This window comes from Colletotrichum tamarilloi, assembly GCF_030869305.1.
Source record: "Colletotrichum tamarilloi strain Tom-12 chromosome Unknown Scaffold_11.1, whole genome shotgun sequence".
Taxonomy (NCBI): Eukaryota; Fungi; Ascomycota; class Sordariomycetes; order Glomerellales; family Glomerellaceae; genus Colletotrichum; species Colletotrichum tamarilloi.
Window position 1 is genome coordinate 29,544 of NW_026849394.1, and position 25,038 is coordinate 54,581.

Here is a 25,038-nt window from a genome sequence, read left to right on the forward strand (position 1 = left end):
AGGAGATTTTTTAAGGTTATCACACCTTGTACATCATCCTCCGTTGCATGTAAATTGGTTGATGGGAACGCGATTAATGTTCCCCTTCAAGACATCTTCTTTCGGATTGTCATTGTTAGGCGTGCTCCGTCGAGGGTAATGCCTCGCTGCCATCGCTGCACACACCACTCCAAACCTCAACGCCTCAAAACAGAAACGCCCGCCTTTGACCGCAGCTACGTCGAGCGCCAGGGAATCGTCGGTTTCGGCTCACATTGGGCCGCAACCTTCTGTAAGATGTTGGCCGAGCTGATGCGACAATGCCGCCCCTCACGTCTAGCCTCACGCGACTGCGGGAGTTGGAAGACCTCTAGTGGGCAACCATGCCGCCCTGGGAATCGTTCTTGGGACCCTGGCGGTCGGGGAACTGTTGATATCATTGTCAGTAGATTGCACTTGAGGTGGTGTGTCCAACGTATGACTGACCTCAATGTTCTGGGTGTCACCCTTCTCAAGGATTTGCTTGATCACTTCATCATCGACGCTGGTACCAAACTCGTTCTCGAGTGTGGGCTTGGAAGCGGCATCGTACTGGCCCTGTGCACCTTGCCTAATTCATTGAGTTAGCCGCTGTGCGTAATGTGTGGAAATGCGGGGTAGGCCAAGTAGGTGTCGGTAGCATGTTGGGAAGCAAACAATTGGAGGCCCGAACGCTCCCCCGCCCTGCCATAGGCCGAAGCCATTGCAATGGTAGACCTCAAATCCAATTGGGCCAAAGATGGTGAATAGACAACCAGATGAAGCACTGGTGATGGAAAGGAAGAGGTAGGAAGAAGGCAAAGTTGCAACTTACTTGTGCGTGACGAAGATCTTGTATGAGGAAATGAAGTGTGCCAGAGGAACAGACTTGTCGGTCTTCCACTTCTTGTAGAGCTCGGGGTCCTCAACGAAGATGATGAAGTCGTCCTCCTGGCCCTTGAAGTGGACCTTAGTCTGGGAAGCCTCGCCGCGGACCATTTTGACTGTTGTAGTGGTGGTGGTGGTGGTGGTGTGTAGGAGTGTAGTGTGTTTTGGTAAGTGATTGAATGATGAACTCTCGATGGAGGTCTTGTAAATGTGATAGGAATGTGCGTGTAAGACGAAATGTCGTCGGGTATCTCAGGATGTTTTTGTTTGGTTGATTGATCTGAAGAGGAGAAGACAGATGGGAGCTCAAGGTATGCCGCAGCCTTTTAATATGAGGAAAAGCTGAAGAGGGGGGGGAGCTTCCCCCAGCTACGCTACGAGGAGAGGGCAGGAGCTGGGAAGCTCGTGATTTGGAAGGTACGTCATAGGTGCGGGAACACGCGACTGCCTTTCATCACTGCCCCGCCATTGGGGAGCTTGCCCAGGCAGGGAGCGGGGCAGCTATGTGCTCCGTGCATCGCCCAGCTGGTCCAGGCACGTCGCCAAACTCGCCCATTAGGTACCGGGAACTCTGAGCGTTCCTGCATCGCACCACTGTAGTACGTCACCGCTAATCTCAGACCAAGGAAAGTAGGCCAAAGGGGTGTTTACACGTTGCGACAACTTGCGGCTGGAATGATCCAGATGGGGAAGGAAACGTTTGGCACAAAGTACGGAGTACCTACCTTACTTGTTGTGTACCTTGCCATGCCCTTTTTCACAGCGCAAACTGAACCGCCCTCGATATCCCGAGGTACCTTACATCAATGCAAGTCACCTCACTGGCCAGGGCAGCTTGCTATGTTGGGGCTCACTACGGGAGCTCAACATCCACTTTCCCAAGAAGGTCCAAACATGGAGACGGACGTCCGCAGAAAGAGGCATTACCAGGAGTCAAGCCTCACGATGGCATCACTGACATCATCTGGTGTAACTTCGAGACTGCGTAACTTATTGCGGTGGGTAATGAGCAATTTAACGCAGGGGTATCATTATACTCTCGTCAACTCGACGACAAAAACAATCAGAACTAAGAATACCTCCATATGAACTCAGTGCTTTTCCCCTCTTCAGAGTTTCTCAATGAATATAGCCAATGGGCGTAACATAGTGACGTGCACCTCCATCTCTCGCATTCAATTCCAGTCAATCTGTCATGATTCATCCATTGAAGCCGACTAAAGGCCAAATGCTGCGGCCGGTCTTTATCGAAAGAAGCTTCGGATGCCCTGGACCAAATCGTCTCTGTTCAATGTGCCAGCCTTGCCCCAGCGCATCGACGCCTTGTGGGACAGTTTGGGCCCTTTTGGTGCTCGATGTTGATGCTCCCGGTAAACACCTTTCTCGGACGGACAGGGTGATTTTCTGTCGGAAATCTGGTCTCGACGCACTCTCGGCAAGTTGTTTCCTGACGCAGTGCGCAAAATGGATGGTCTCGATGTATACGCGTCCCCAGAGTAGATGTGTTCCAGCCGCAATTGTTCGACTGGATCTGCATGAACAAGAATCTTGGCCGGATTCAACATCGGGGTCGCCGGAGCGCTAACCGTGCTTATAACCTCGACATCGTCGTCGATTTTGGGCAAGCGAGTCTTTGCTGTTTCACCAGCATTGTCATCGAGACCGTGTGCAATATTCGGACTATCCTCTTCGCAAAGCTTGAAGGCATGTCCATGATGCGCGTTTTCTTGCTTCTCTCCCACATTCTCGTCAGGGACGAGCTTCCCCATGCTTGCAACACTGTTGGACCTCTTTGCAAAAGAGCTGGCGATGCTTGCAACGCTGAGCTTCCGCATCATTGTACTAGCAGAACTTCGAACCAAGTGTTCAGAGCGAGATCTACCAGTCATACCGGGGAACGGGAGGATATCTCGGCTCCAGATGTCAGACATGAGAGCTTCAAGTCGAGCTCTCTCGCCTCGTGGAGGTGCCAGAATTGGAATGCGAGGGCTCGTTGTGAGCAGCGATTGCGAGCGATTGATAGATGTAGTGGATGCGGCATCTAAATTGTCTCGCAGAACACTAGTATTCTTCAAAATGACCTGACACAAGGGCGATTTTGGGCCAACTGTGGTGGCGCGATGAATCGATATCCGACGGGCAACAGTGCCTGGGCAGCTGTCAATAACTTGGACCGAAGACTTTTGGGGGAACTGGACAAACCTGGTTTTCTAAACACCGTACCGAGACTCTTCATGTTCAAAGACATTGAGCTGTACAGATTAGGGTCGATCTGCTCTTGCTCTCCCGTTCTAGCAACCGACAACCGGCTTCGCCATTCTTCTTGCTCTCGAGGCGAACAGGCAGTCATGAGTATCTCGTATAGCTGGGAATCGCACTCAAAAACAAGTTTCCATGAGAATGGAGCTGTATGACATTGAAGACCTTGGAATTGTTAGCAGAGATACTCGGGCACTCGTATGGAAACGCCACAAACCTCTCCCATTATCCGCCTCCTCGATCTTGATGCTAGCCAGGTTGATACACGCTTGGATAGTGTAGATCTGGTCCACTTTGCTGGCTGAAGCTAGACAAAAGACATTGTGATAGAGGAGACAAGTCATGTACTGTCCTTTTGCGCCGTCTTTTGTTTGCCAGCAAACATGCAGTGCACCGCAAAGCTCAACATGGCCAAAGGACCTGATCCGGTTTTTCGACGCTGCATCGAGTTTCTTCCCAAAGCTGTTAATTTAAATCCGTGAGCGCTTTGTGATACTAACTTACCTGCTCCGGGAAGACCAGTCTGTCTTGAAGAATCCAAGTTCTTTCCAGCGTGGATTTCATTCGCCTGTCGTTCGTCGCTCGATTGATCTCAGCTGTGGCCTCTCGCAGTCGCAAAAGAGCGCTTTCAACCTCCATGTGGGAGTTCGGACAGTCTGCCACAGGTGTGTGCTTCAGAAGTTCGGCAAAAAGCAGAGGATACTTGCAGATCCGCTGGATTGGCTAAAAGTTCATCAGCACCACGTCTGGTCCCGATTGGAGCGCATTGCTGACCTTGACAAGGAGATCTCCAATAGTCAGTGACTTCTTTGCCTGGTCGGCATGACTGTTCGCAGAGCCCAACGATGAAGCGAGTGTCTCAATGCCTCTCTGATACGTATCCCATTGCGGCATAGTCCGATGAGCCGAAGCAACATCCTTGATCATCATTTCATACTTTGCGCCGTATTCCTCGTAAATGAAGAAGCGGTTCATCTGCAAAACAGGTCAGCAATGACGCTCAGCCGTGGTGATATGTGGATTCGAGCAGTTACCTTTCTACTGAACACCTTCGCTACATCTCCAGCAACCTGTGCTTCAGATATCATACCAGGTACTTCTTGAAGCCAGCTTATGGCCCTGTCGTCGTCTTCTGGCACTGAATCGAGACTCCTCATTCGCTGATGTCCACGGCTAGGGGGCTTTCTGGGCAACGACGGGATCTCCATTTGGGTGTACTCTGAGTCCGGTACAGCGCGGTGCAGCTCGCCCAGTAGCTCTTCATGGAGTTCAACGATATCTGTGAGATTACGGTTGATCGAGGACCTAAGCCCCGGAGGTAGAGTAGGCAGGGAAGCGAGAATTGTAATGTAAACCTAACAAAATTAGTTCTCTCTACGTTCGTGACCATTGCCTTGGACAGCATCGGCGACCTACGTTCATCAGGAAGCGGACGTCCGCAATATAACCTTCCTCGGTGCTGATGAGTTCCTCCAAGATGCGTCTACGCTGCAAAGCGCGTTCGGTTGCCAACGGGTCAACCTGAGCTGGCCACTCGGCATTACAACTGTCCTCTGAAAATCTAGTCGCGGTGAAAGAACCTCTGCTGCTGCGCTCGGTTTTGGAATAGGCCAGCGAGCGGCGGCTGTTGCGTCGAGGGCGTGTGATAGCACTGCCGCTAGCAAGACTGACACTAGCACTTTTCACCGCAGCGACAAATCCGAATGATGAACCTGATGATGATCTCCTATGGCGAGTCCTCCGAGAAAGTGCTGACCTATCAGCCGAATCTAGGAGCTTCCAGGGTAGGGTACCGTCTCCATTCATAGGCTGTGCTCGCTGCTTGGCGCGTCGATGGAGAGTTTTCATCCATTTGTAAAATGGACCTCGTCTGGAGGACGTGTCCGAGTCCGAATGCTCATGATCGTCGTCGTTGCTGCTATCAACTGATACCCGAGGGAATGGAATGAGATCGTCATGGGAGTCGCCGCTGTTGGGCTCTAAACCTAAAACAGCCATGCTGCTCAAAGTATTCCAAGCCTCGACACCGTTAATGTGCAGACCATCGAGACTGGATGAAAGGTCGACATTTTCAAAGACCTCGTTAGACTTGATGGAATCTTGCTGTGACCCGGGCGATGGGGGATACGATGCGGCGCAATCTGTCTTACGGGTGATCCGGACGGAGCTGGAGCGAGAGCAAGATCCAAGAGATGCAGAGTCTGGTAGTGGTGGTGGTGGTGGCCATGCCATTGCGACGTCCAAGAAAGAGGAGGTAAGACTGGGTTCCAAGACACCAAAAAAGGAAGCAATAGCGGTTCCAAGAGGATTCAAAACATGATGTATGGTATCAACACCAAGAGATGAACGATGCAAATTTGCTGGGACTGCCAGCTGTGGGAAGCTCGAAAGGGTTGAGGCAGAAGAGGATGATGTCCAGTGGACGGCGTGGGATTGCTTAGTCCAGGCACGGGAGGAAAGCCAGCGTGGGTCACTAGAACGAAGGAGGGAAGGAGGATTTCGAGGCCGGAAAGCTCTTTCAAGACGAATGACGAGGAGGGCCCGAGGAAGGAGGAGAGGAGGAGCAGGCACGGCGCTTGAGACATACACCATAGAATATGTAAGGAAAGCGGACTGTTGGCCGAAGGGACGACTCCGGCCGAACCACGGAGCTGGAACTCAACATTCATCGTTCTTCCTATGCCGGCCTCTACATGCCGACGACGATCGAGCTCTACATACGGTAGCTCAGTTCTCGTGAGAAGTCACGGCGTGGTACGGAGCTGCGGTGGACAGTCGCACCCGGCGAATCTACCAACGAGCCGGTCGGGAGGAATGCAGCTGCGACATGCAGCCTGCCCGCCGGGCCAGAGAACGCGTCTCTAGTGTGCATCGTTGTCGGGTCAAGATCCGTGGATCTTGCGTCTTGGACGCGAATTGGATGCCATCGTAGCACACATTCTGCCGGAAGACGAAGCTGCCGCCGGTTCGGAGTTCCTGCTGAAGCTCGATGCAGACTTTGGTTCAGCATGGTGTGTCCGAGAGTGAAAAACTCAACATTGCGGTGACGGGCCGCGGTCCATCAGCGCCATGAGCGCCATGTCTTGATGCGCGGCGTAGCGAGCGGGAGACAAAGAAACCTCTTCGCCAGTCTAGTGATTTAGTCGTCTATTGATCTGGACCGAACGTTTGGTCTCGCCGCCCACCACACGAGTCTCGGTGGCTTGACGGTACGGGTTATCCATATCGCTCGACTATGAGTGTTTGGCGGGACTGCATGGAAGACGTGATCTCGATACCCCGAGACTCCAAAGTGGGTGTCAGTCGCCTCCATGACCCACGTCTTCGTCCTGCCTTACGCAAGACATGCGGACGATGTGGATGCAATGGATGCAGGCCGTTTTCCGTACGTTGGCGGCGTTCCTCAACCCTGACTCGGGCTCGGCGCGAGCGCCCCAAGTGGCTCCGGAGCGGCCTAGTGCTGGTCCACTCGAGACGGGGACGGCGGGCCTCAATCGGAAAGGGAACCTTTAGCCAGTCACGTGAATAAGGTGATTATGTCATTACGGGGGACTTCTACCACCTGTGCCACTCAGGCACAGCACGGTACGAAACGCAGGCACACCAGGCACTTCCGATAAATGATCAGTCAGCACTGTACGTAGTAGTCGCACCAGTGTGTAAGCTTATCAGGTCAGCTAGGCGGGTACGTACTCCGCATCGTTTCCAGGCTGCCAGGTTCTTGTCAAAGAGCTCCCCTTTCCCCCTCCACTCTGCCCTACGCTCCGGATTATCGGCTTCCGTATAGTGGTTTTAATTGGTCCCTGCCCCACGTTTGTCTGCGTCGGGGCCGCAGTGGCTGGTCCCCGATATGGACAGATACGGGCCAGTTTGCCAGGGACGCACAGGTGAATTGCTGGGACCTTGGGAGTCTTGTTTCTTGTTACAGGGGCTCCCCCACCAGCGCTAGCCCTAAAAGGACAAGCTCGGGATCTTTCCTCGACGGCCAAAAAAAAAGGTTCCAGAAGGGGCAGCTATCCGTTCCGCACTGTTACTGCTAGGCAAACACTGAACGAACACGTAGAGCGTATTGGAATCCCAGTGGGAGTTCGGCGACGATTTCAGCTTCCTGCCCCACCGCAACGGCAATAAGATACGCTGTCTGTTTGATCGCAACTTTTCCAGCACCTTCTTCTTTTTCTCCTTTACATCCTTAGCCTTTTCTTTCACAAGGTTCGGATCTCGATTTTCCCTTTCTCTCTTCAACACCACTTGAAGAGTTCCTTCGTGTCCACCGTTTCCCCATTCGACAACAGACTCCGACGGCCGCTGCAACTCGGCTAGATAGTGACGGTTCCTCGACAAGACAAGTCCCGCGCGCAGCGCAGCTTTCGCGATGGAGAGCGCATTCGCTTCACCCACCGAAAAGGTCCTCTCAACCCTGGGAGTGAACCCCAAGACCGGCCTTACTGATGATCAAGTCATTGCCTCGCGTACCAAGCATGGCAAGAATGGTAAGTAGCTTTGCGACTCGACCCAAAACCCACGATAGTTTCGTGCTAACAGTCCGTCCACAGTCATCCCCGAAGAACCTCCGACGCCCATCTGGGAGCTCATTCTCGAGCAATTTAAGGACCAACTCGTCATAATCCTCCTCGGCTCTGCCGCTGTTTCTTTCGTTCTGGCGCTCTTCGACAACGAGGAAGGCTGGAGCGCCTTCGTCGACCCAGCTGTGGTACGTAATCTTGGATGCGAATACCCACAATGCCCAGACTTTGCCCGGCTAACAATGCCGATTTCCAGATTCTGACCATTCTCATCCTCAACGCCGTCGTCGGTGTCTCACAAGAGAGCAGCGCCGAGAAAGCCATCGCCGCCCTGCAGGAGTACTCTGCCAACTCTGCCAACGTCATCCGTAACGGCCAAGTCTCCCGTGTCAAGGCTGAGGAGCTCGTCCCCGGTGATGTCGTCTCCGTCCACATTGGTGATCGCATTCCTGCCGACTGCCGTATCATCGCCATCGAGAGCAACAGCTTCAACGTCGACCAGGCTATCTTGACTGGAGAGAGCGAGAGTGTTGGCAAGGACTGCGATCATGTTGTCAAGGATGAGAAGGCTGTGTTGCAAGACCAGACCAACATGTTGTTCTCTGGAACCACTGTTGTTACTGGTCGCGCAAAGGCTGTCGTTGTCTTGACTGGTTCCCAAACCGCTATTGGCGACATCCATGAGAGTATCACCGCCCAGATCTCCGAGCCCACTCCTCTTAAGCAGAAGCTCAACGACTTCGGCGACAGTCTCGCAAAGGTTATCACGGTCATTTGCATCCTCGTCTGGCTTATCAACATCCCTCACTTCAGCGACCCCAGCCACGGATCCTTCACCAAGGGTGCCATCTACTACTTGAAGATCGCCGTGTCTCTCGGTGTTGCTGCTATTCCCGAAGGTCTCGCCGTTGTCATTACTACCTGCTTGGCTCTTGGAACTCGCAAGATGGCTGCAAAGAATGCCGTCGTCAGAAGCTTGCCGTCCGTGGAGACCCTTGGAAGCTGCAGCGTCATTTGCTCCGACAAGACCGGTACCCTCACCACCAACCAGATGAGTGTCAGCAAGCTTGTCTACATCAGCGAGAACGGATCAGACCTCGTTGAGCACGATGTCGAAGGCACCACATTTGCCCCCAAGGGTTCTATCTCTCTCAGAGGCCAGACGGTCACCGATCTTACACGTTCTTCTGCTACTGTCCGCCAGATGACTGAGGTTGCCGCCGTGTGCAACGATTCCAAGCTCGCCTACGATGCGGCCAAGGGTACCTTCTCCAACGTCGGTGAGCCCACTGAGGGCGCTCTGAGAGTTCTTGTTGAGAAGCTTGGACCGTGTGCGCCTTCCAACAGCAACCCCGAGGATTGTCATCACTACGCCAGCTCTCAGTATGAGAGCCAGCTCCCCCGTCTGTCTACCTATGAATTCTCCAGAGATCGCAAGAGCATGTCTGTCCTTGTTCAGAACGGCCGAGAGAAGAAGCTCCTGGTGAAGGGTGCTCCTGAGTCTGTCCTCGAACGCTGCACCCACACTCTTGTTGGAGCCAACGGAAAGCGCCAGCCCCTGAACAGCAAGCTCGCCGATTTGATCGCCAAGGAAGTTGTTGACTACGGTAACCGTGGTCTCCGTGTCATCGCCCTCGCCAGCGTCGACAACATTGGTGAGAACCCCGCCTTGAAGTCAGCCAAGTCTACCGCACAGTACGCCCAGATTGAGCAGAACATGACCTTCCTCGGATTGGTTGGTATGCTTGATCCTCCTCGTCCGGAAGTTGCCGCTTCCATCCGCCACTGCAAGAACGCCGGAATTCGTGTCATTGTCATCACTGGAGACAACCGCAACACCGCTGAGAGCATTTGCCGACAGATTGGTGTCTTTGACGAATATGAAGACCTCAAGGGCAAGAGTTTCACTGGCAGAGAGTTTGAGAACCTGAGCGACAGCGAGGCAAACGAAGCTGCCCGAAACGCATCCCTCTTCTCCCGTGTCGAGCCCAGCCATAAGTCCAAGCTTGTCGACCTTCTCCAGCAACAGGGAGAGGTCGTCGCCATGACTGGTGATGGTGTCAACGACGCTCCCGCTCTCAAGAAGGCTGATATCGGTGTCGCCATGGGCTCTGGCACCGATGTCTCCAAGCTCGCCGCCGACATGGTTCTCGCCGATGACAACTTTGCTACCATTGAGGTTGCTATTGAGGAGGGTCGTTCCATCTACAACAACACCCAGCAGTTCATCCGCTACCTGATCTCCTCCAACATTGGTGAGGTTGTCTCCATCTTCCTCACTGCCGCTCTCGGTATGCCGGAGGCTTTGATCCCCGTCCAGCTCCTCTGGGTCAACTTGGTCACCGACGGTCTTCCCGCCACCGCTCTTTCGTTCAACCCTCCTGACCACGACATTATGAAGCGCCAGCCCAGAAAGCGCGACGAGCCTCTCATCGGCGGTTGGTTGTTCTTCCGCTACCTGGTTATTGGTACTTACGTTGGTGTTGCGACTGTCGCTGGCTATGCTTGGTGGTTCATGTACAACCCCGAGGGTCCTCAGATCAGCTTCTACCACCTCTCCCGTTTCCACCGCTGCTCTGCAGACTTCCCTGAGATTGGTTGCCAGATGTTCTCCAACAGCTCCGCCAAGTCCGCCTCGACCGTCTCGCTCTCCATTCTGGTCGTCATCGAGATGTTCAACGCCATGAACGCGCTGTCCTCGAGCGAGTCCCTGCTGTCCCTGCCTCTTTGGGCTAACATGAAGCTTGTCTATGCCATTACTCTTTCAATGGCTCTCCACTTCGCCCTGCTCTACACTCCTTTCCTCCAGAACCTGTTCTCCATCCTTCCCTTGAACTGGTTGGAGTGGAAGGCGGTCTTGTACATCAGCGCCCCTGTTATGTAAGTCGACCATCGTTCTCGCTCGCTCATCTACTGTTGCTGACTCTGTTCTTTCTAGTCTCATTGATGAGGTCCTCAAGGCTATTGAGAGATCGTACTTCAGTCAGAAGAAGGCGATCAAGTCTACCAAGGCAAAGAAGGAGAATTAGATGGTTAGAGGCCAGCCCAAAGCTAGACCATAGATCACTTGTACCATAGTAGTAGCCCTGGCAACATTGCACAGAGCTGTACATAGACCACAGCAGCCAACGTCCAGGCATTAAAGTCACAAATAAGGATGTAAATCAAGGTCATTTGTCTAGTTCATGCAGGCTTCGGCAGCCATCTCATAGTGGATCACGTCCATCTATTGGTACAAGCTAGGTAGAACCCGTCCACTTGTAGCGGTTCTATCAAGTTTTCTCTTCCTCAACACCGAGTTCCTCCGCAAGAATTAGTCTTGTCTGCCCTTGAGCAGTCTCTTGGTGACCTTGTCCTTCTCAATAATGTACACGTGCGCTCCCCATCCGGATAGTGCATCTCGGTCAACGGCGTTCAGGAGCGACTGGGAGATGGTTTCGAAGAGCTCATCAGGGCCCTGTGTGACGTCCACGTTAGTTTCTGCTAGAATTCCTGGATCATTGATTCGCCATATGCCACGTACCAGATCCGGCTCCCATAAGCTCTCGCACATGCCGAACAGCTGTTCAGACGCCGTACCAGAGACGATGAAGTCCTTGGCGAAGTCGATGCAGCCGATGCTGTCGAAGCCGCAGATGAAGGGCTTGCCCGTCTTGGGGTCAAGGCCGGCGACGACGGGGGAGACGAAGTACGGGCCGAAGCGGCGCTCGTAGAGGGAGGAGCTGACGAGGTTGGCGAAGGTGGTCGGGGCGATGTTGCGCTCCTCGCGGAGGCGGTACATGTTGACCTTGTAACGGAAGAGGTCGCCGACGGTCGTGACGTCGGTGGCGAGGCCGGTGAGACCGAGGAAGACGTCGCCGTACTGGAAGATTTTGGGGAAGTTGTTGGAGACGGTGAGGGCTTGGAGGCCGAGACGGAGATCGCAGGCTATTGCGACACAGTCCTTGCCGACCATTGCGACGCAAGCACCGCCATCTGAGAGGGAGAGGAGGTTAGGAACTGGTGATTCGATAGAGAGAAGATGGGGCCTATATGGGGGTTAAGAGGAAGACAAACTGATGGAGAAGGGAGAGCTCTGGGACTTTGGTTAGCTGGAGGGGGTTTCCTTTTGCATCTCGAGGCTGAGGAGGGGAGGGGGAATGACGGAAGCGCACCATTTCGGGCTCTTAAAGCGAGTGACCGCTGGGTTCTGGTATGGTTTGAGAGATTCTCAAGGTTGTGGTTTTGGCCGTGATTATTTCGTGATGGATCGTAGGGTCGGCCGTGAGGGGCGTCGTCGTCGTAGATGGGGAGTTCGTTTGGTGGTGATGGTGGTGGTTGTAGCTGCAATTGACGTTGAACCGATGCGGAATGCTGAGGTGTAGCGCTACCTGCCTGCTCTTGCTGGGTGCTGGGTGCTACTGCAGGGCAAGGCAAACACGCATGGCGCGGCCGAAGCGGTCGGAAAATCCACGTACAGCAAGCTGGAGCTCGCTGATTGGCCTGAGCTTGGCTTCAGCAGCTTTCAGCGTGGTGGTGCTCGATGATGCACGTCCCACCTCCCCTCCCCGGCCAGGGCCCGGCTCCCGTCGCCTCTGCTGACGGAGCACCCTGACTGCCTGCTTCCCAGCCTTACGTACCTCCCTGAATTACCTGTACCTGAGTAAGACTCATTCACCTTGACGATTCAACTAAGAAACGATTGTTTACTGTCCGTAGCTTCTTATTTCTACATATTATTACCTATACACAAGGTTTTACTTAAGGCCGGCTGAAAACGTCCAGTATACACTTGTCCCGGACATCAGGCCGAACTGGACTTCCTGACATTGTGTTTCGTCGTCCTTCCGCCAACTTCTACGTAACTAATACACCACCACCTGAGCTTGACGCAACGCCCGCCCCCCGCCGAGACTTGAACCCCGCCAACAACATATTGAACACGATACCCCGGATCGGATTTCAATCTCTACCGAACAGCAACTTCACTACGACTGAATACGTCTTTTTGTTGAAAAGAATAAGACACTGTGTTTTCGCCCACGGCTTCTCTCGGTTGCTACGATGTCGCACGTGGTGGTCATCGGCACGGATTTGCGGAGAGCTACTGTCAAGGTCAGCCCAGGCACCTACATGACAGATGTTCTCCAAGAGGCATGCAAGAAGCTCAACGTCTCGAGCGACAAATACCTCTTGAAGTACCTTACTCATCCCTGAAGACCATCCTTCCTCGCAGTAAGCTAACCATCTGCTAGGCACAAGCAGAAGACAGTCGACCTCTCAGTAGTCTGGCGAGTGAGCGGTCTCACCCCCGGCGCCAAACTCGAGCTCGTCCAGAAGTCCAAGACACCATCAGCCGTTTCCGTCGCACTCCAGTTGCCGATGCCCGAAGCCAACTCGGCGCCCAACGGCCGTTTAATCGAGAAACTACCTAGCGACTTTACGATATGGAAGGTACTGCGCCAGTTTGAGAGCGGCGTCGCTGGGAATGGGAAGAACTTCAACATCACAGCACGGGGCGTTGCGCAAACAACAAGCGGAGGCGCGAGTGGAAGCGGTCAGATGTACTACGAGACACCAGTCCTAAACATCATGGGTCGGGAGCTTTCCACGTTTGAGGACTTCCAGAAGACACTGTCGCAACTTGGATACAATTCGGGCAGCGTGCTGATCCGCTTGTCGTTCAAAAAGACGGACCGCACGCTGTTCCAGGCTATGGAGGAAATCAGCCAATTCTTTTCTGAAGTTGAGGCAGAGGAGAAGAAGGCGGCCACTGCTCCAGCTCCGGCGCCCGCCACGGAGGGAACAGAGTCTACAGCAGCTGAAACTGCCATCGAGACGCCAAAGGGCACAACGGCTGGACAGCCAGGCGGCACTCCAACGCAAGAACAAGCAGATCAGGAGGCGCCGGCAGCAGATGCCATGGAGGTTGATGAAGCAGAGCCGACAGACCCTCTGCAGCCTGTCAGCGTCTTCCGGGCACCAAGCGGAACCACTCCCGCGGCAGCCCTTGCAGACGTGCCAGAGGACGACTACGCCCCGACAATTGCCCACGCCCAGCTTCATCAGGCTCGACTCCAGCAGAGCGCGCTCAACAAGAGACTTCCTTCCGACAAAGAGTTGGAGGCGCAAAGACAGGCCGAGGAAGCCCGTCTAGCGGCTGTCACCACAGTTCCGATGAAGGTGCGGTTTCCCGACAACACTTCAGCACAATGGACGTTTGGCCATGAAGCTACAGGGGCGACCCTCCACCAGGGCGTGAGATCTGTCATGGCACACAATACTCAACCCTTCAAGCTGGTCATACCCGGCAGCAAGGTCATGATTAAGGATGATGAGAGCGCAAAGAACCGCTTGATACACGACTACAAGCTCACGCGTAGTGTGTTACTGAGTCTGGTCTGGGATGACAGCGTGCCGGTAGATATCCGCAAGAAGCCCTTCCTCAAGGGTAGCGTCGCTCAAAAGGCTCAGGATGTCACAGTACCGGACATTCCCAAAGGCGACGACACGAATGAGGAGCAGACTGTTGCTTCGTCGTCGAAACCTGAGAAGAGGGAGGGAAGTGGGGATGGCAGCGTTGCGAAGAAACTTCCCAAGTGGCTCAAGCTGCCTGGAAAGAAATAGACGGATCATCTTTTGTACAATGTTGCAGCATTACTCGGCCATCTTCGCATGGCGAGCGTATTCATGGGTTTGGAGTTTCATGGGGCATAGGGTAAACCAGATAGACTATGGTCAAGTCGTCAATCAGAGCCTTCACGAGAGCATATGATCACTCCAGAGCGAACGGAACATGAACAGTGTCAAAGAAAAGAGTCTGAGGCAGCAATGAGTTGTGCTTGAAATTTTGGTATTTGTCGTAAAGGCATCATCATTCCATGATGATACGGGGGAGTCTTCCGTTGATTTGTTTTTAGAAATAGACCACAAACTTTTATGCTGTGACCACGCCCTTGACCCATATAAACCCAGTAGTTTGCCAGTCCAACACAACAGCCCCGTTGCGCCCCATTTTGGTTTTGACGAATTCCTTTCGAAGAAGAAAATCGTTTAGTGGCCGACACGGCGGGACTCGGCGATGACGCGGGTCATCTCCTCGACCTTTCTCTTGGCACGGCCGAAGGTGCCGAGCCTCTTCTTGGCGAGCTTACGGGCGCGCTTGTCCTTGGAGTTGCGGAGCAACTCGATAACGCGGCGCTCGTAGGGGGCAAGGCTGTGGAGGAGGGATATGGTTAGCGACTTGTTGTCCGGTTTGGATGTGGATGTGAAGTGCGTCCAGGGCTATATAATGTGGACGACACATGGAGATGGTGTGTGGATGGAAACTTACCCGGAGACTTCCTTGACGACGTCACGGACGAAAGCGGTGCGCTTGCTCAGGTGGCCCTTGGTGCGGGAGACACGGGGCTTGACGACACGAGCGGTGGTCTTCTATATTTCCGAAAGAATCACGACCGGTCAGCGTCCATCTTCTGCAAATAAGGTCCCCTCGTGGGAAGAGAGGTGTTGTGCAGAGATCCTCCACGAGGTGAGACGAAGCGGGTGTGGGGGAGAGGGGACAGTGCCGCCGATTTCCCTTTTTGACAGAAAAGCCCATCCTTCTGTGTGTTCATTCTTCAATGTGTGTATCCATCATCGAATCGTATTTCCATAATCGGAAGTTCGAAGATTTCGTTTCGCAGAATTTCGGAGGGGCTTTTCTCTCAGATCGGGACGGCGGCGGTGATGGTTGCGGTGGTAGTAATGGTTCGACATACGTGTCCATGGTTGAGACCGGTGATGAGACCGGTCTTGACGGGCGCTTCCTTGGCCATCTTGAATGCTGGATGACGGGTGGGTTGTCGGGTTAGTATTGTCGTGATGGTCGGAGGGGGAAGAGCCAAAAAAGCCATTCGACTACGAAAAAAAAGTTGCAATGGCGGATTGGGAATTTTCGGCGGGTGGGTTTGTGCGGTCACGTGGCTTGGGGTTTGTCAAAGGCTGCAGGTCGTTGGATTTTATGGGGGCTTCTGCGGGCCGGGCTGGGTAAGGTGGTGGAGTCCTTGAGAGAGGTTGGCTGGATTATCACCGATAGGCTCTGATTGGCTTCCATTTCTAGAAGACGAAATACCCCGAGATGTTCTCTATTCTACGGATTAATCTCTTCCCATTGCAACGCCTCGATGAGGCACACGTCTATCGGTACAGAACAGGATGGTTCCCTTACGTGAATGTTTGTCAAGGTAGGCAGCATTGAGGGGAAATAGCAATTGGGAGTTGGTCAAGACAACGTCTTACAAAGATACGGCCGGTGGTGGTGCCCATCATGGGGACGCAAGCCTCAGCACTGGTTTGACGGCTGATTCTCTACGCTTCACTTCCACTTCACTGACTTTCCCATACAACCAGCTCGCCGTGTATCCGTAAGTTACGAAGGTACGGTTCTGGAACCGAAGGCTGCGTCCAAGCTATGTCTAGGTAACTTGACTCACCCATTGCATGCATCTCGTATCTGTACCTGAGCTCAGCCAACACGAGCCAGAGAGGATGCACGCCGGGCCTGATACATTTGTATCTTCTTTCAACGGCCTGGCTAAGCCAGCCAGCCAAAGTGCTCACTCTGGCAGCAGAGCCGCGGATCGGGATCGTCCGTCCAAGCTTTCCTGTTCACTCCATCACTTGTTTCCCCCTTACAGTATGGGGCCATTGTCCAAGTCCCTCGAATTTCAGACCCCTCATGCACTGAAGCCACAGTCGTACCTTACTCAAGACTATGGAGCCCCAGCCCCCTGAGCACAGCCTCTCGTACGTCCCTTGACAGAATAGTGCCGTCCACCTATGTCAGGCTGAACAGGATTTGGAGAAGCAAGGCAATAAGGGCAGTGGGGCAGATCTACGTTTACCCAACTTAGCCGTCGTTTGGCTGTTGGCGTCCGCTTCCAAGAAAGGGGGATCTCAGATGTGATCAGCAGCCCAGGCGTGGACCAGCGCAGGATGCCATGCTGGGAAACATGAAACACGCAGGAGCCAATCAGGCCCAATACTTCCCCTGAATAAGGACCAAAAATGCCAACCGACGAGCGTCAACCTCCCACGCATCACCGCTACTAGTGTACTGCTACCATTCGTATATGCTGCATTAAGGCCACTCGTAAGTTCTTTACTAAAGTATCCTTGGAGTCCATCTTTAATGGCGGGCTGGGAATGCCCTTCTCCCCTACTATGGAGCTAAGAGGCCAACCGCCTGCACCTCAGCCATCCTGTTAACGCGGGCGGCTCGGACAATTACATCAGGATCTGCGTATTGCTCTCGCCCTTAATGAGAGTTTAGCCATGTCATCGTAGCCACCCCTGAATAGCGGTTTCCTGCAAGGAACAGCATAGAAGATCTGCTAGGTCTGTGATCCTGTGCTTAAATCGGACCTTATTAATAAAGGTTCATCTGGGAAGCAGCTGTCAGCAAGACTACTAGATCAGCATAGTCCTTGACCTCTGATCATCCCATCTTTCCAGTCTTTCCATTTCCTCCTCAATTGTTGGAACGTTTATCTCTTCCTCTAACGTTGGCACTCTTTGTCTAGAAAAGCATACCTACAATCCTTGATCATACCGCGCTCGTAAACCAAAACACACGCAAGCCATGAAGCTGTCACTCCTCCTCATTGCCGTCCCCGCGGCACAGGCCGCGGTCTCATACATGTCAGCCGTTCCCGACAAGCTCATGGCCATGGTCGAGGCATCAGAAGACTGCAACCTACCCGATGACTTCCAGATCCAAAACTTTACCGCCGAATCAGCGGATGGCAAGACGGCGGACTCGCTCGACTTTACCTTCAACGACGACAGCACCGTTCTCAACACGCAGTGCCACCTCAACGCCTCATCGGTACCGGTGTCCGGTGACGGGCGGACACCGAGGTACGCTTGCGACAACGCTAGTGTGCAATTCATCTGGCAGAATGGCACGATCACAGTCATCGAGAAGGTTTGCCCTGGTGACGACGGGTAAGTCAACTGTTCTTCTTTCACACGCTGAGCTGTGAAGAAATCCCATGTTCAACGTGCTGACATGTTTCGCTTAGTGCCGCCGACTACGAGGCTTCCGGGACGGCCGCGGTTCCGTTGGTGTGCGACGGAGGTGCCGCGAACGGGACGGGCAATGCCGCCAGGTCACACAGGCGTGCAAGGAGGGCAGCCGTTGCATGCAAGTCCAACTCGGACGACATCCGATCGAGATTCTTCAGCATCCAGCCGGTTGGTTGAGAGGGCGGAGGAGAGTAATCATGGGATGAACGTAAAAAAGCAAACAAAAAGAGACGCCATGACAGTGTTCATGGATGATGAAACATACATGAGTGAGCACACGCTGAGAGGTTCTTGGGTTACAGTTACAGATGGTAGGCCCTAAACAGAACCTTTCCTGATGAGAGGAAAAGCAAAATGAAAGTTATTCGTAATGAAGACACGACAACTCCCGAATAGAATAAGCAATAGACCTAGGCTTCTATCCACATTGCGCATGAGATGATGGAAATTGAAGTCATCCACACTTGTTCTCAACATTCAGGTCCCAAAGGGTCAGCAGGACTTCAAGAGGGTGAGAAGACCCGCCCCGTTGACAGCTTTTCGCGGGGGATGACAGCACAATCCCAGGTCCTTCCCCGGCAGCCACAGGGGAAGAGGGCCACCCAGGACCAACCGTTTGTCGGCAAGCGTCGCTTGGCCGCGCCTCTCCGCATTTTGCATGGAAGGCACGCCGTGCTTAGCACCTTCTTCACTGCCGCTTCCCTCAATTCGCTCCAGGTTTCTCTCTGGATGACGGAATGACCTCACCGCGGTCACCCTCACGAGATCAGCCCTGAGACGTCGGTATCCCGTCCAACTCTCTCCTCTCTCCATCCACCCTTCAGTACCCTAGGTAATACGAGTACATCGTTGAACATACGCACCATTCACATCCGTCTCAACAAAATACCTAATCTAGTAGGAACCTGCATGGGTGCAATCGTCATCATGCGCCTTTGAAGGGTCACGCTTTGAGGCTTTCCCTGCCGTTAAACGTGGTACATTGTCGAAATCGTCACGATCATAAATCGAACCCTCAACAGCCAATTCCTACCACCGTCGCTGTCTCTCTTCAAGCTGGATCCATCCACGTTGCTCAACCTGGATGGTCACCTTACATTGAGCAAACTAAACACTTCTCTGCGCAATGTCTATCAGCCTGCGCGATCGATCATAGCCTGCAATTTCAAAGGGACGTAGACAAGATCGCCAACCCAAACGGAACAGAATGCTCCCTCCAATGCGATATCTCCTCTCCTGCTTACAGCTTGCGCCACTGGTTGGCCTAGCTTCAGCGACACCGTTTGACACCGCGCAGCCGCAGCCGCAGCAACCGTTACTATCGAGCAACGACACCAAGCATGCTGCACCCCCGTTGCCTATCTCCGTCGAGCTCTTCCGATCCCTCGAGCGCACGTCGCGCATAGTCGACATCACCTACTGCGTCGGCACCACGGGTATATCGCAGCCCTTCTCGTGCGTCTCGCGCTGCAAGGAGTTTCCCTCCTTCACGCTCGTTTCGACCTGGAACACGGGTGTCCTGCTGAGCGACAGCTGCGGCTACATTGCCGTCGACCACGGCGTTCGAAGGCCTGGCGATGAGGACAGGTTTAATGGCAAGGTCGGGGAGAAGGCTATCATCATCGCCTTCCGGGGTACCTACAGTATTTCCAACACGATTGTCGACCTAAGCACCATCCCGCAGGAATATGTACCGTATCCATCTCCCGATGAAGGGGGCGAGGCACCCAATGAGCCCAAACGCAAGTGCAAAGACTGCACCGTCCACATGGGTTTCCTGACGTCGTGGCGCCAGGCGCGGAGGCTAGTCATTCCAGAGGTGAAGAAGCTGAGGGAGCAATACCCGGACTATCCCATTCACCTGGTCGGTCACAGTCTCGGTGGCGCTGTTGCCATGCTCGCATCTCTCGAGCTCAAGATCTCCCTTGGCTGGGACAATGTCAGAGTCACGACTTTTGGTGAGCCCAAGGTCGGCAATCAGGGTCTTGTAGACTATGTCGACGAGGTCTTTGGTTTGAAGGGCGAAAAGGACGAGGACATCTCGAAGCGGACCTACCGTCGCGTGACCCACGCCGACGACCCAGTGCCGCTGCTCCCACTTACAGAGTGGGGGTACAAGCCTCACGCCGGGGAGTTCTATATCTCCAAGGCAGAGCTGTCTCCGTCTCTGGAAGACGTCGTGGCCTGTCGCGGTGACAGCGACGGAAGCTGCATCACGAAGGCGGACGATAGCTTCTTCGGATCCAGGCTGAAAGACTTTGTCGAAGTTGCTGCGAAATCGACGTTGGCACCGCCAAAGGGACTCGTTGAGGAGACCAGCAGATGGATCAAGAGGCTACCGGGCTTCCCGGCTCGACTGAAGCTTTGGCAGCTGCTCTTTGCGCACCGGGACTATTTTTGGAGACTCGGGCTGTGTATGCCCGGCGGCGATCCGGCGAATTGGGGGAGAGACAAATATGGAGGTGGCCATGACAGTTTGCTGTCAGAAGAGCTGTGAGCCCCGAATCAACCTTCGGGCTGTCGTATAACAAGTGTATTCAAATGTGATAGTATGGGTACGAGTACTAGTTAGGCTGAAGGGGTTTCTGAAAATGCTGCGGTTGGTTACTTGTATAGCGCCTGTATGGCAACTAGCGGGCGTTTTTTTCTTTGGCTTTCGTTTCTGAGTAACCTGGACATAAATCAGATTGAGCAGCACGGTAAACACGAAAATATCATGAATATAAAATATTACGTTTAATAATTCTCGACTGATATGTTTTGAGTCGTGACAAACTAGTAAAGCCTGAGTCGTTTTGCCGACCACCATCATCTATCTACCTTACGAATCAGCATCTGCCACGGAGCCATCCATGATGACTTGAGAAAAAAGGCATTACTCGGCTTACGTTCCGCTGGGTGGATGATGTTCGTTTGTGGTTTATCACGCCATCAGAGTCAAGGGGCAAAAACAACAGACATTGTTTGATTTTATATGGGCCATTGCTATATATCTCTCTAACACGTCCAAAAGAGACTGTTCTTTTCAAAGTTATTAAAAATTCGCCGTTCTGTGGATTACACACAGATACTTAGATAGAATACTTTCAAGGAGGGCCACAGCCGGTCACGTATAAACCGTTGGACTGAAGATTATGCGAAAGTCGGGAACAGCCCCGGTTGAGTAGGTAATAGAGATCGCTTCGTTGGATCCTTGGGTTTGGCTTGAGCCTTGTTGGCTTGGAGTGCTTACTTAATTAAACCTTACGGCTACCGGCTCCTCTCCCTTAAGTCCAGCTACTACAGTTCCCACACTGCTCAGTGTTCGTTGCTCACAGTTGTGGGTTCCCGGGTTTTCCATGACCAGGTTGGCTTGCCCTCCGCATGAATTTTGTCCGCACTTCCGGGTTCGGGCATTCATGACACTGTCACTTGGAATTTGGCGGGTGAGCGAGCAAAAAGAGAAGGGAAGGGATACCAGGGCGAGAGATGAGGGGTAAAAGGAAAAGCAGCTACTCCGTACACCAGCGAGGAGGGAGCATGGCTCGCAAAGGGGGCCGTGGCATAAACTTGACGTCGACGGGTAAAGAAGCACGGCCGTGGTCGAAATCGCGTACGGATACTGGGGATCGCGGAATATTTTCTCTACGAGAGAGAACCTAAGATGCAGCCTGCAAGTGCTGCCACACCCACCAACGGCACCCGCCCAGAGAGTGCCACGCGATAAGGCGGCGGCCAAGGGCATGTCCCATGCGAGTCGCCTGTTCGACCCGACTGCATGGAGGATCCCCCCCCCCCCCCCAGGGCTGTGCTGGATGTGAGTCACCCACCCGAAAGCTACATATGATGGCATCGAGTTGGTGTGGTGGCAGTGGTTGGCTTCGAAGTTGGGACGAGAAGGGCTGCCGAGAGATTGGGGGACTAGATTTCAGAGTGTGATAGTTATCTATGTTCGGCCATAGAGAAAGACTGCTTCGTCTCGCAGGCGGAGTTGGGTTGACGTGAGTTTGCTGTTTCCGTACATTATGATGGCAGTATTAGTCGCTGTGGTTCACGTTTCACTCGCAGGGCCTCTGGGCCTACGAGGAGACAAGCCGGGGATGGCGGATGGCACGCTGATCCAACGGGGGATCATCCCTTGGGTTGGAAGTTGAAACCGGTTTCTTTGGGGTTTAAGTTAGAAAGACACGACAGCAGATTGATGAACGATCGGACATTTTGCAGATTGGGCGTAAGCGGGTGGGCAAGGTGGTTTCGTGCATGACACAGCACAGCGCTCTCGACAAGCATGTGCGCGAGCGCAACAACAACGCAGGGAGAGCCACAGACGGAGCATCTTGTAGTGACTGGCACGAGTAGATGAAGACCAAAATAAGAAGATACCATCGTGGTCAGGCGGCAATGTAAACCGGAGGGGGTCGTGGCTTAGTCGACCGGGTGGCTGCTGCTCTCGGCAAAGAGGCACCGGGTTCTGCGAGGCAACGCAGACTGTTGAACGAGACGGTGGAGCGAAACCATGACTGACAACGATTGGCCCAAAAGCAAGACATCAAATGTACTGCGTAGAAGCTGGTGTCGACGGCTACAAGGTCGTTGTAGGATTCCGACTCGCCGTTTCGACTTCCAATCTCCAATATCCAGTGTGCAATCTGAATCCAGTGGGCTGGTGCCCAGGGTCTTTTGACGCTCGCAATAACGCTTATTACCTCTTCATCTTGTGTGTCAGATGATTTCCCTTGTCTCCAACCACGAGAGATTCAGTCCAATTTAGCAACTGGGTAACAGACTACGAAAAGAGAGAAATTCGGTTAGATAGTAGATGTCGTTGAGGACGACTCACAAGCTAGGTATGGATTATGTGAGTTTGAGACAACTTGGGATGGCATTTGATGCGCGTCTTCGGGCATTTCGGCGAGATGAGGTAAGCCATCAGAAAAGCACTGTAGTTGATTCGAGACACGGCCCAATCCAAATGGGGTTCTGGAACAGCGAGTGCCACGAGATATCGTTTGCTGAGATCCGTCAGACCCTGGCATTGGGCGCCTGTGGCCTGTTGAATTGTGTTGCTGCACTAGAAGTTGCGCCATTCTCGTGCTGGGTATTCGTATGGGTAGAGCAAGCGGCAACAAGTTGAAGTGAAGTATCCAGCGACGGAGGTGAGAGGTGAACTGAGGGGAGCGGGCTGTCCGTTGATGGAGAGACTGCAGGGTGTGTGGTGAGGTAAGGGCCAGCGGACACCATCACGCGTGGATGCGCTTGGAACGGGAGAGAATCACGGTATCACCAGAAGGAAAGAATCACGAGACTCCGAAAAAGAAAAAAAAAAGCTGTTGTGGTCAGGGAAGAAGATACGTACATGGCGGGCGTGTCGCAAAAACAGGAGCGGGGAAATGCATGGAGAGGGTGGGGCTCGCCCCGAGAACCAAGTCAGCCAGTCAGCAGCCAGTATTTAGGATGTTCCTATGCTTGTGTTATGCTGTGCTGTGCTGAGCTGGCCAACTGCCCACCACACGCGCAGCATTTCGAGGCTGGAGCTCGCACTCAAGAAGCCAAAAAGCAAATGACCTTCACCGGAGTTATCTGAGCGACCTGAACCCTCCCCGAGTCCCCCCCTTCTGGCAGACTCATTTGCGAGCTCATTTCTTCTTCTTCTTCTGTTCCAGCCTTTACTGTGCAATTTCCTGGCCTGAAGAGGTCATTGTGTTGCTAATTTCCATCAAGATTCCCATTCCTACCTGAGCGGCCTCAAGATAGCTCTGAAGCTCAAATGGGCAACTGATCCATCCCATCGGTAATTTGCCAATAGCCCGGAAGGGACGGTTTCAGGCTCTTTGAATACTACTTTCAACCATGAAGCAAGTGATATTCCAGGGATGTTAAGAGACTCGTTGTTATCAGAAAGCAGTTGTTCGCTCGAGTTGCTGTTCAAGCGTCGAGGTACGAACTCTGGGAGTACTTCTGCGGTACATACACGGCCCAGGCCAACCGGATGGACGTCAGTTGTGGACCAGGGAGATACATCATGAGCCTGGTTCTTTGGAAGCGGAATCATGCCTTTGATGGGCTCGGTGGGCAGGCTAATCTCAGGGCCGCTCTCCACCAGAAACGCGGACCTCACCACATGCAAATGGAACTCAGGTTGACTTTCCCGTCCGGTTCCTGTCTCTCTGATGCTCTCCCGTTCACTCACAATACGTATGTGAAGCCCTGGTACTTTGAATATACAGTACGGATTGCAACGAATGCAAAGATAGGGTGATGATAACTAGGGGAACGTACGATAGCAGAAAACCGCTTTCACTGCCTCGCCACGTGGGCATAGTCCATTCACCAGTCCTTGGTACCTTGGGCCAGATGGTGCTTTCTCAACTGTCCGAGGCACGCAAGGCGAAGTATCTTGGGGCCTAAAATATTGATGATGGAGAGCCTAGCCCAGCCCAGCGTCCCCATTTCTCTTCCCTTCCCGCCAAATGGGAACACGCCCATGCCCTGGGGGCCCATTTGCCAGAGTCCCCGAGCCCCGAGAGCCTGACCACGTCCACAGCAATATCCAATTCACTCGATCCGTCCATTCCAATCCAATTCCAGGGTTCTTCTCTCCCAGCACAGGCCAACGCAGAAGGGCCAAGCCGCAGGCAAGCGAGGGGAGGGGAGAAAAGGGAACATAGTGGGGTCGAAGCGGCAGGTGCAGCCAGCAGGCACAGGGCAGGCAAGCTCAGTCGACTAATTACAGCACAGAGAAGGGCACTGCAATGGAGGTGCCTACACTGTATCGAGAGAACAAGGTGGATGAAGAATGAAACCACATACCTTATTCTCAGATAGGAATTGCAATATCTGGTGCTATGGAACCCAAGGACTTCATGTCCCTTGTCTTACCGAAACAGAGCAATGTGAGCTCAAGTGCAAGCAGCAGAAATATGAGGGTAAGGTACCAAAGAGGTGACCCCAACGTGCGCAGGCGGAGGGGGTGAATGGGCGGCACCTCCCTAAGGCTACCTTAGCTAAGGTAAGGTAGTCGGGTAGGTAGGCAGGTACCTTTGGTGGAAGACTGGGAGGGAAAGAACGACCTTGGGACTTGGGACTTGGACCAACCCAATTAAATCTTCACTGGACTGGCCTCGCAACTTCCCTTTGAGATTCCCCCCCTCTCCCAAAATAATTCGTCACACGTAAACACTCCCTCCGCCTTCCCTCCTTCTCCCACCGCACACCTTTTTCCACTCTTCAACAACAAAACAAAGCCGCGTCAACTTTCTCACCACTCCGTTGCACGCCTTTCGCAGTATCCATTCCCGCCTTCTTTAATTTTCTACCAAACCACCTCAACCTATCCTCATCA

General features: G+C 53.4%; 10 protein-coding genes across 10 annotated transcripts; 4 read left to right on the forward strand and 6 right to left on the reverse strand.

Moving 5' to 3' along the window:
* Window positions 1-349: 349 nt before the first annotated feature.
* CTAM01_04522 (shwachman-Bodian-Diamond syndrome protein) lies at window positions 350-996 on the reverse strand (the record flags this gene model as incomplete). The annotated part of the gene is made up of 3 exons (XM_060520552.1): window positions 350-406; window positions 466-589; window positions 833-996. 3 exons carry the CDS (start codon window positions 994-996, stop codon window positions 350-352), a joined length of 345 nt encoding a protein of 114 aa, XP_060384506.1.
* Window positions 997-2,129: 1,133 nt separating this feature from the next.
* CTAM01_04523 (RhoGEF domain-containing protein) lies at window positions 2,130-6,016 on the reverse strand (the record flags this gene model as incomplete). Its single annotated transcript, XM_060520553.1, has 8 exons — window positions 2,130-3,034; window positions 3,088-3,309; window positions 3,362-3,596; window positions 3,649-3,867; window positions 3,919-4,119; window positions 4,179-4,499; window positions 4,561-5,795; window positions 5,866-6,016. The coding sequence occupies 8 exons, from the start codon at window positions 6,014-6,016 to the stop codon at window positions 2,130-2,132; spliced, it is 3,489 nt and encodes a 1,162-aa protein (XP_060384507.1).
* A 1,503-nt stretch (window positions 6,017-7,519) lies between these two features.
* On the forward strand, window positions 7,520-10,699 carry CTAM01_04524 (calcium-translocating P-type ATPase; the record flags this gene model as incomplete). Its single annotated transcript, XM_060520554.1, has 4 exons — window positions 7,520-7,637; window positions 7,701-7,858; window positions 7,927-10,550; window positions 10,609-10,699. The coding sequence occupies 4 exons, from the start codon at window positions 7,520-7,522 to the stop codon at window positions 10,697-10,699; spliced, it is 2,991 nt and encodes a 996-aa protein (XP_060384508.1).
* A 284-nt stretch (window positions 10,700-10,983) lies between these two features.
* CTAM01_04525 (proteasome component PUP3) lies at window positions 10,984-11,625 on the reverse strand (the record flags this gene model as incomplete). Its single annotated transcript, XM_060520555.1, has 2 exons — window positions 10,984-11,127; window positions 11,194-11,625. The coding sequence occupies 2 exons, from the start codon at window positions 11,623-11,625 to the stop codon at window positions 10,984-10,986; spliced, it is 576 nt and encodes a 191-aa protein (XP_060384509.1).
* Window positions 11,626-12,713: 1,088 nt separating this feature from the next.
* On the forward strand, window positions 12,714-14,276 carry CTAM01_04526 (UBX domain-containing protein; the record flags this gene model as incomplete). Its single annotated transcript, XM_060520556.1, has 2 exons — window positions 12,714-12,847; window positions 12,905-14,276. 2 exons carry the CDS (start codon window positions 12,714-12,716, stop codon window positions 14,274-14,276), a joined length of 1,506 nt encoding a protein of 501 aa, XP_060384510.1.
* A 426-nt stretch (window positions 14,277-14,702) lies between these two features.
* CTAM01_04527 (ribosomal protein L36e) lies at window positions 14,703-15,466 on the reverse strand (the record flags this gene model as incomplete). Its single annotated transcript, XM_060520557.1, has 3 exons — window positions 14,703-14,865; window positions 14,983-15,083; window positions 15,410-15,466. 3 exons carry the CDS (start codon window positions 15,464-15,466, stop codon window positions 14,703-14,705), a joined length of 321 nt encoding a protein of 106 aa, XP_060384511.1.
* A 1,805-nt stretch (window positions 15,467-17,271) lies between these two features.
* On the forward strand, window positions 17,272-18,458 carry CTAM01_04528 (uncharacterized protein; the record flags this gene model as incomplete). The annotated part of the gene is made up of 4 exons (XM_060520558.1): window positions 17,272-17,636; window positions 17,714-17,885; window positions 18,199-18,228; window positions 18,285-18,458. 4 exons carry the CDS (start codon window positions 17,272-17,274, stop codon window positions 18,456-18,458), a joined length of 741 nt encoding a protein of 246 aa, XP_060384512.1.
* A 466-nt stretch (window positions 18,459-18,924) lies between these two features.
* Window positions 18,925-20,214, forward strand: CTAM01_04529 (lipase; the record flags this gene model as incomplete). The annotated part of the gene is made up of 1 exon (XM_060520559.1): window positions 18,925-20,214. The coding sequence occupies one exon, from the start codon at window positions 18,925-18,927 to the stop codon at window positions 20,212-20,214; it is 1,290 nt and encodes a 429-aa protein (XP_060384513.1).
* Window positions 20,215-20,949: 735 nt separating this feature from the next.
* Window positions 20,950-21,730, reverse strand: CTAM01_04530 (uncharacterized protein; the record flags this gene model as incomplete). Its single annotated transcript, XM_060520560.1, has 2 exons — window positions 20,950-21,502; window positions 21,651-21,730. Coding segments are annotated over 2 exons (633 nt in total), but the record flags the coding sequence as incomplete, so codon positions are not given.
* Window positions 21,731-24,100: 2,370 nt separating this feature from the next.
* CTAM01_04531 (uncharacterized protein) lies at window positions 24,101-24,493 on the reverse strand (the record flags this gene model as incomplete). The annotated part of the gene is made up of 1 exon (XM_060520561.1): window positions 24,101-24,493. A coding segment is annotated over one exon (393 nt), but the record flags the coding sequence as incomplete, so codon positions are not given.
* Window positions 24,494-25,038: the final 545 nt, after the last annotated feature.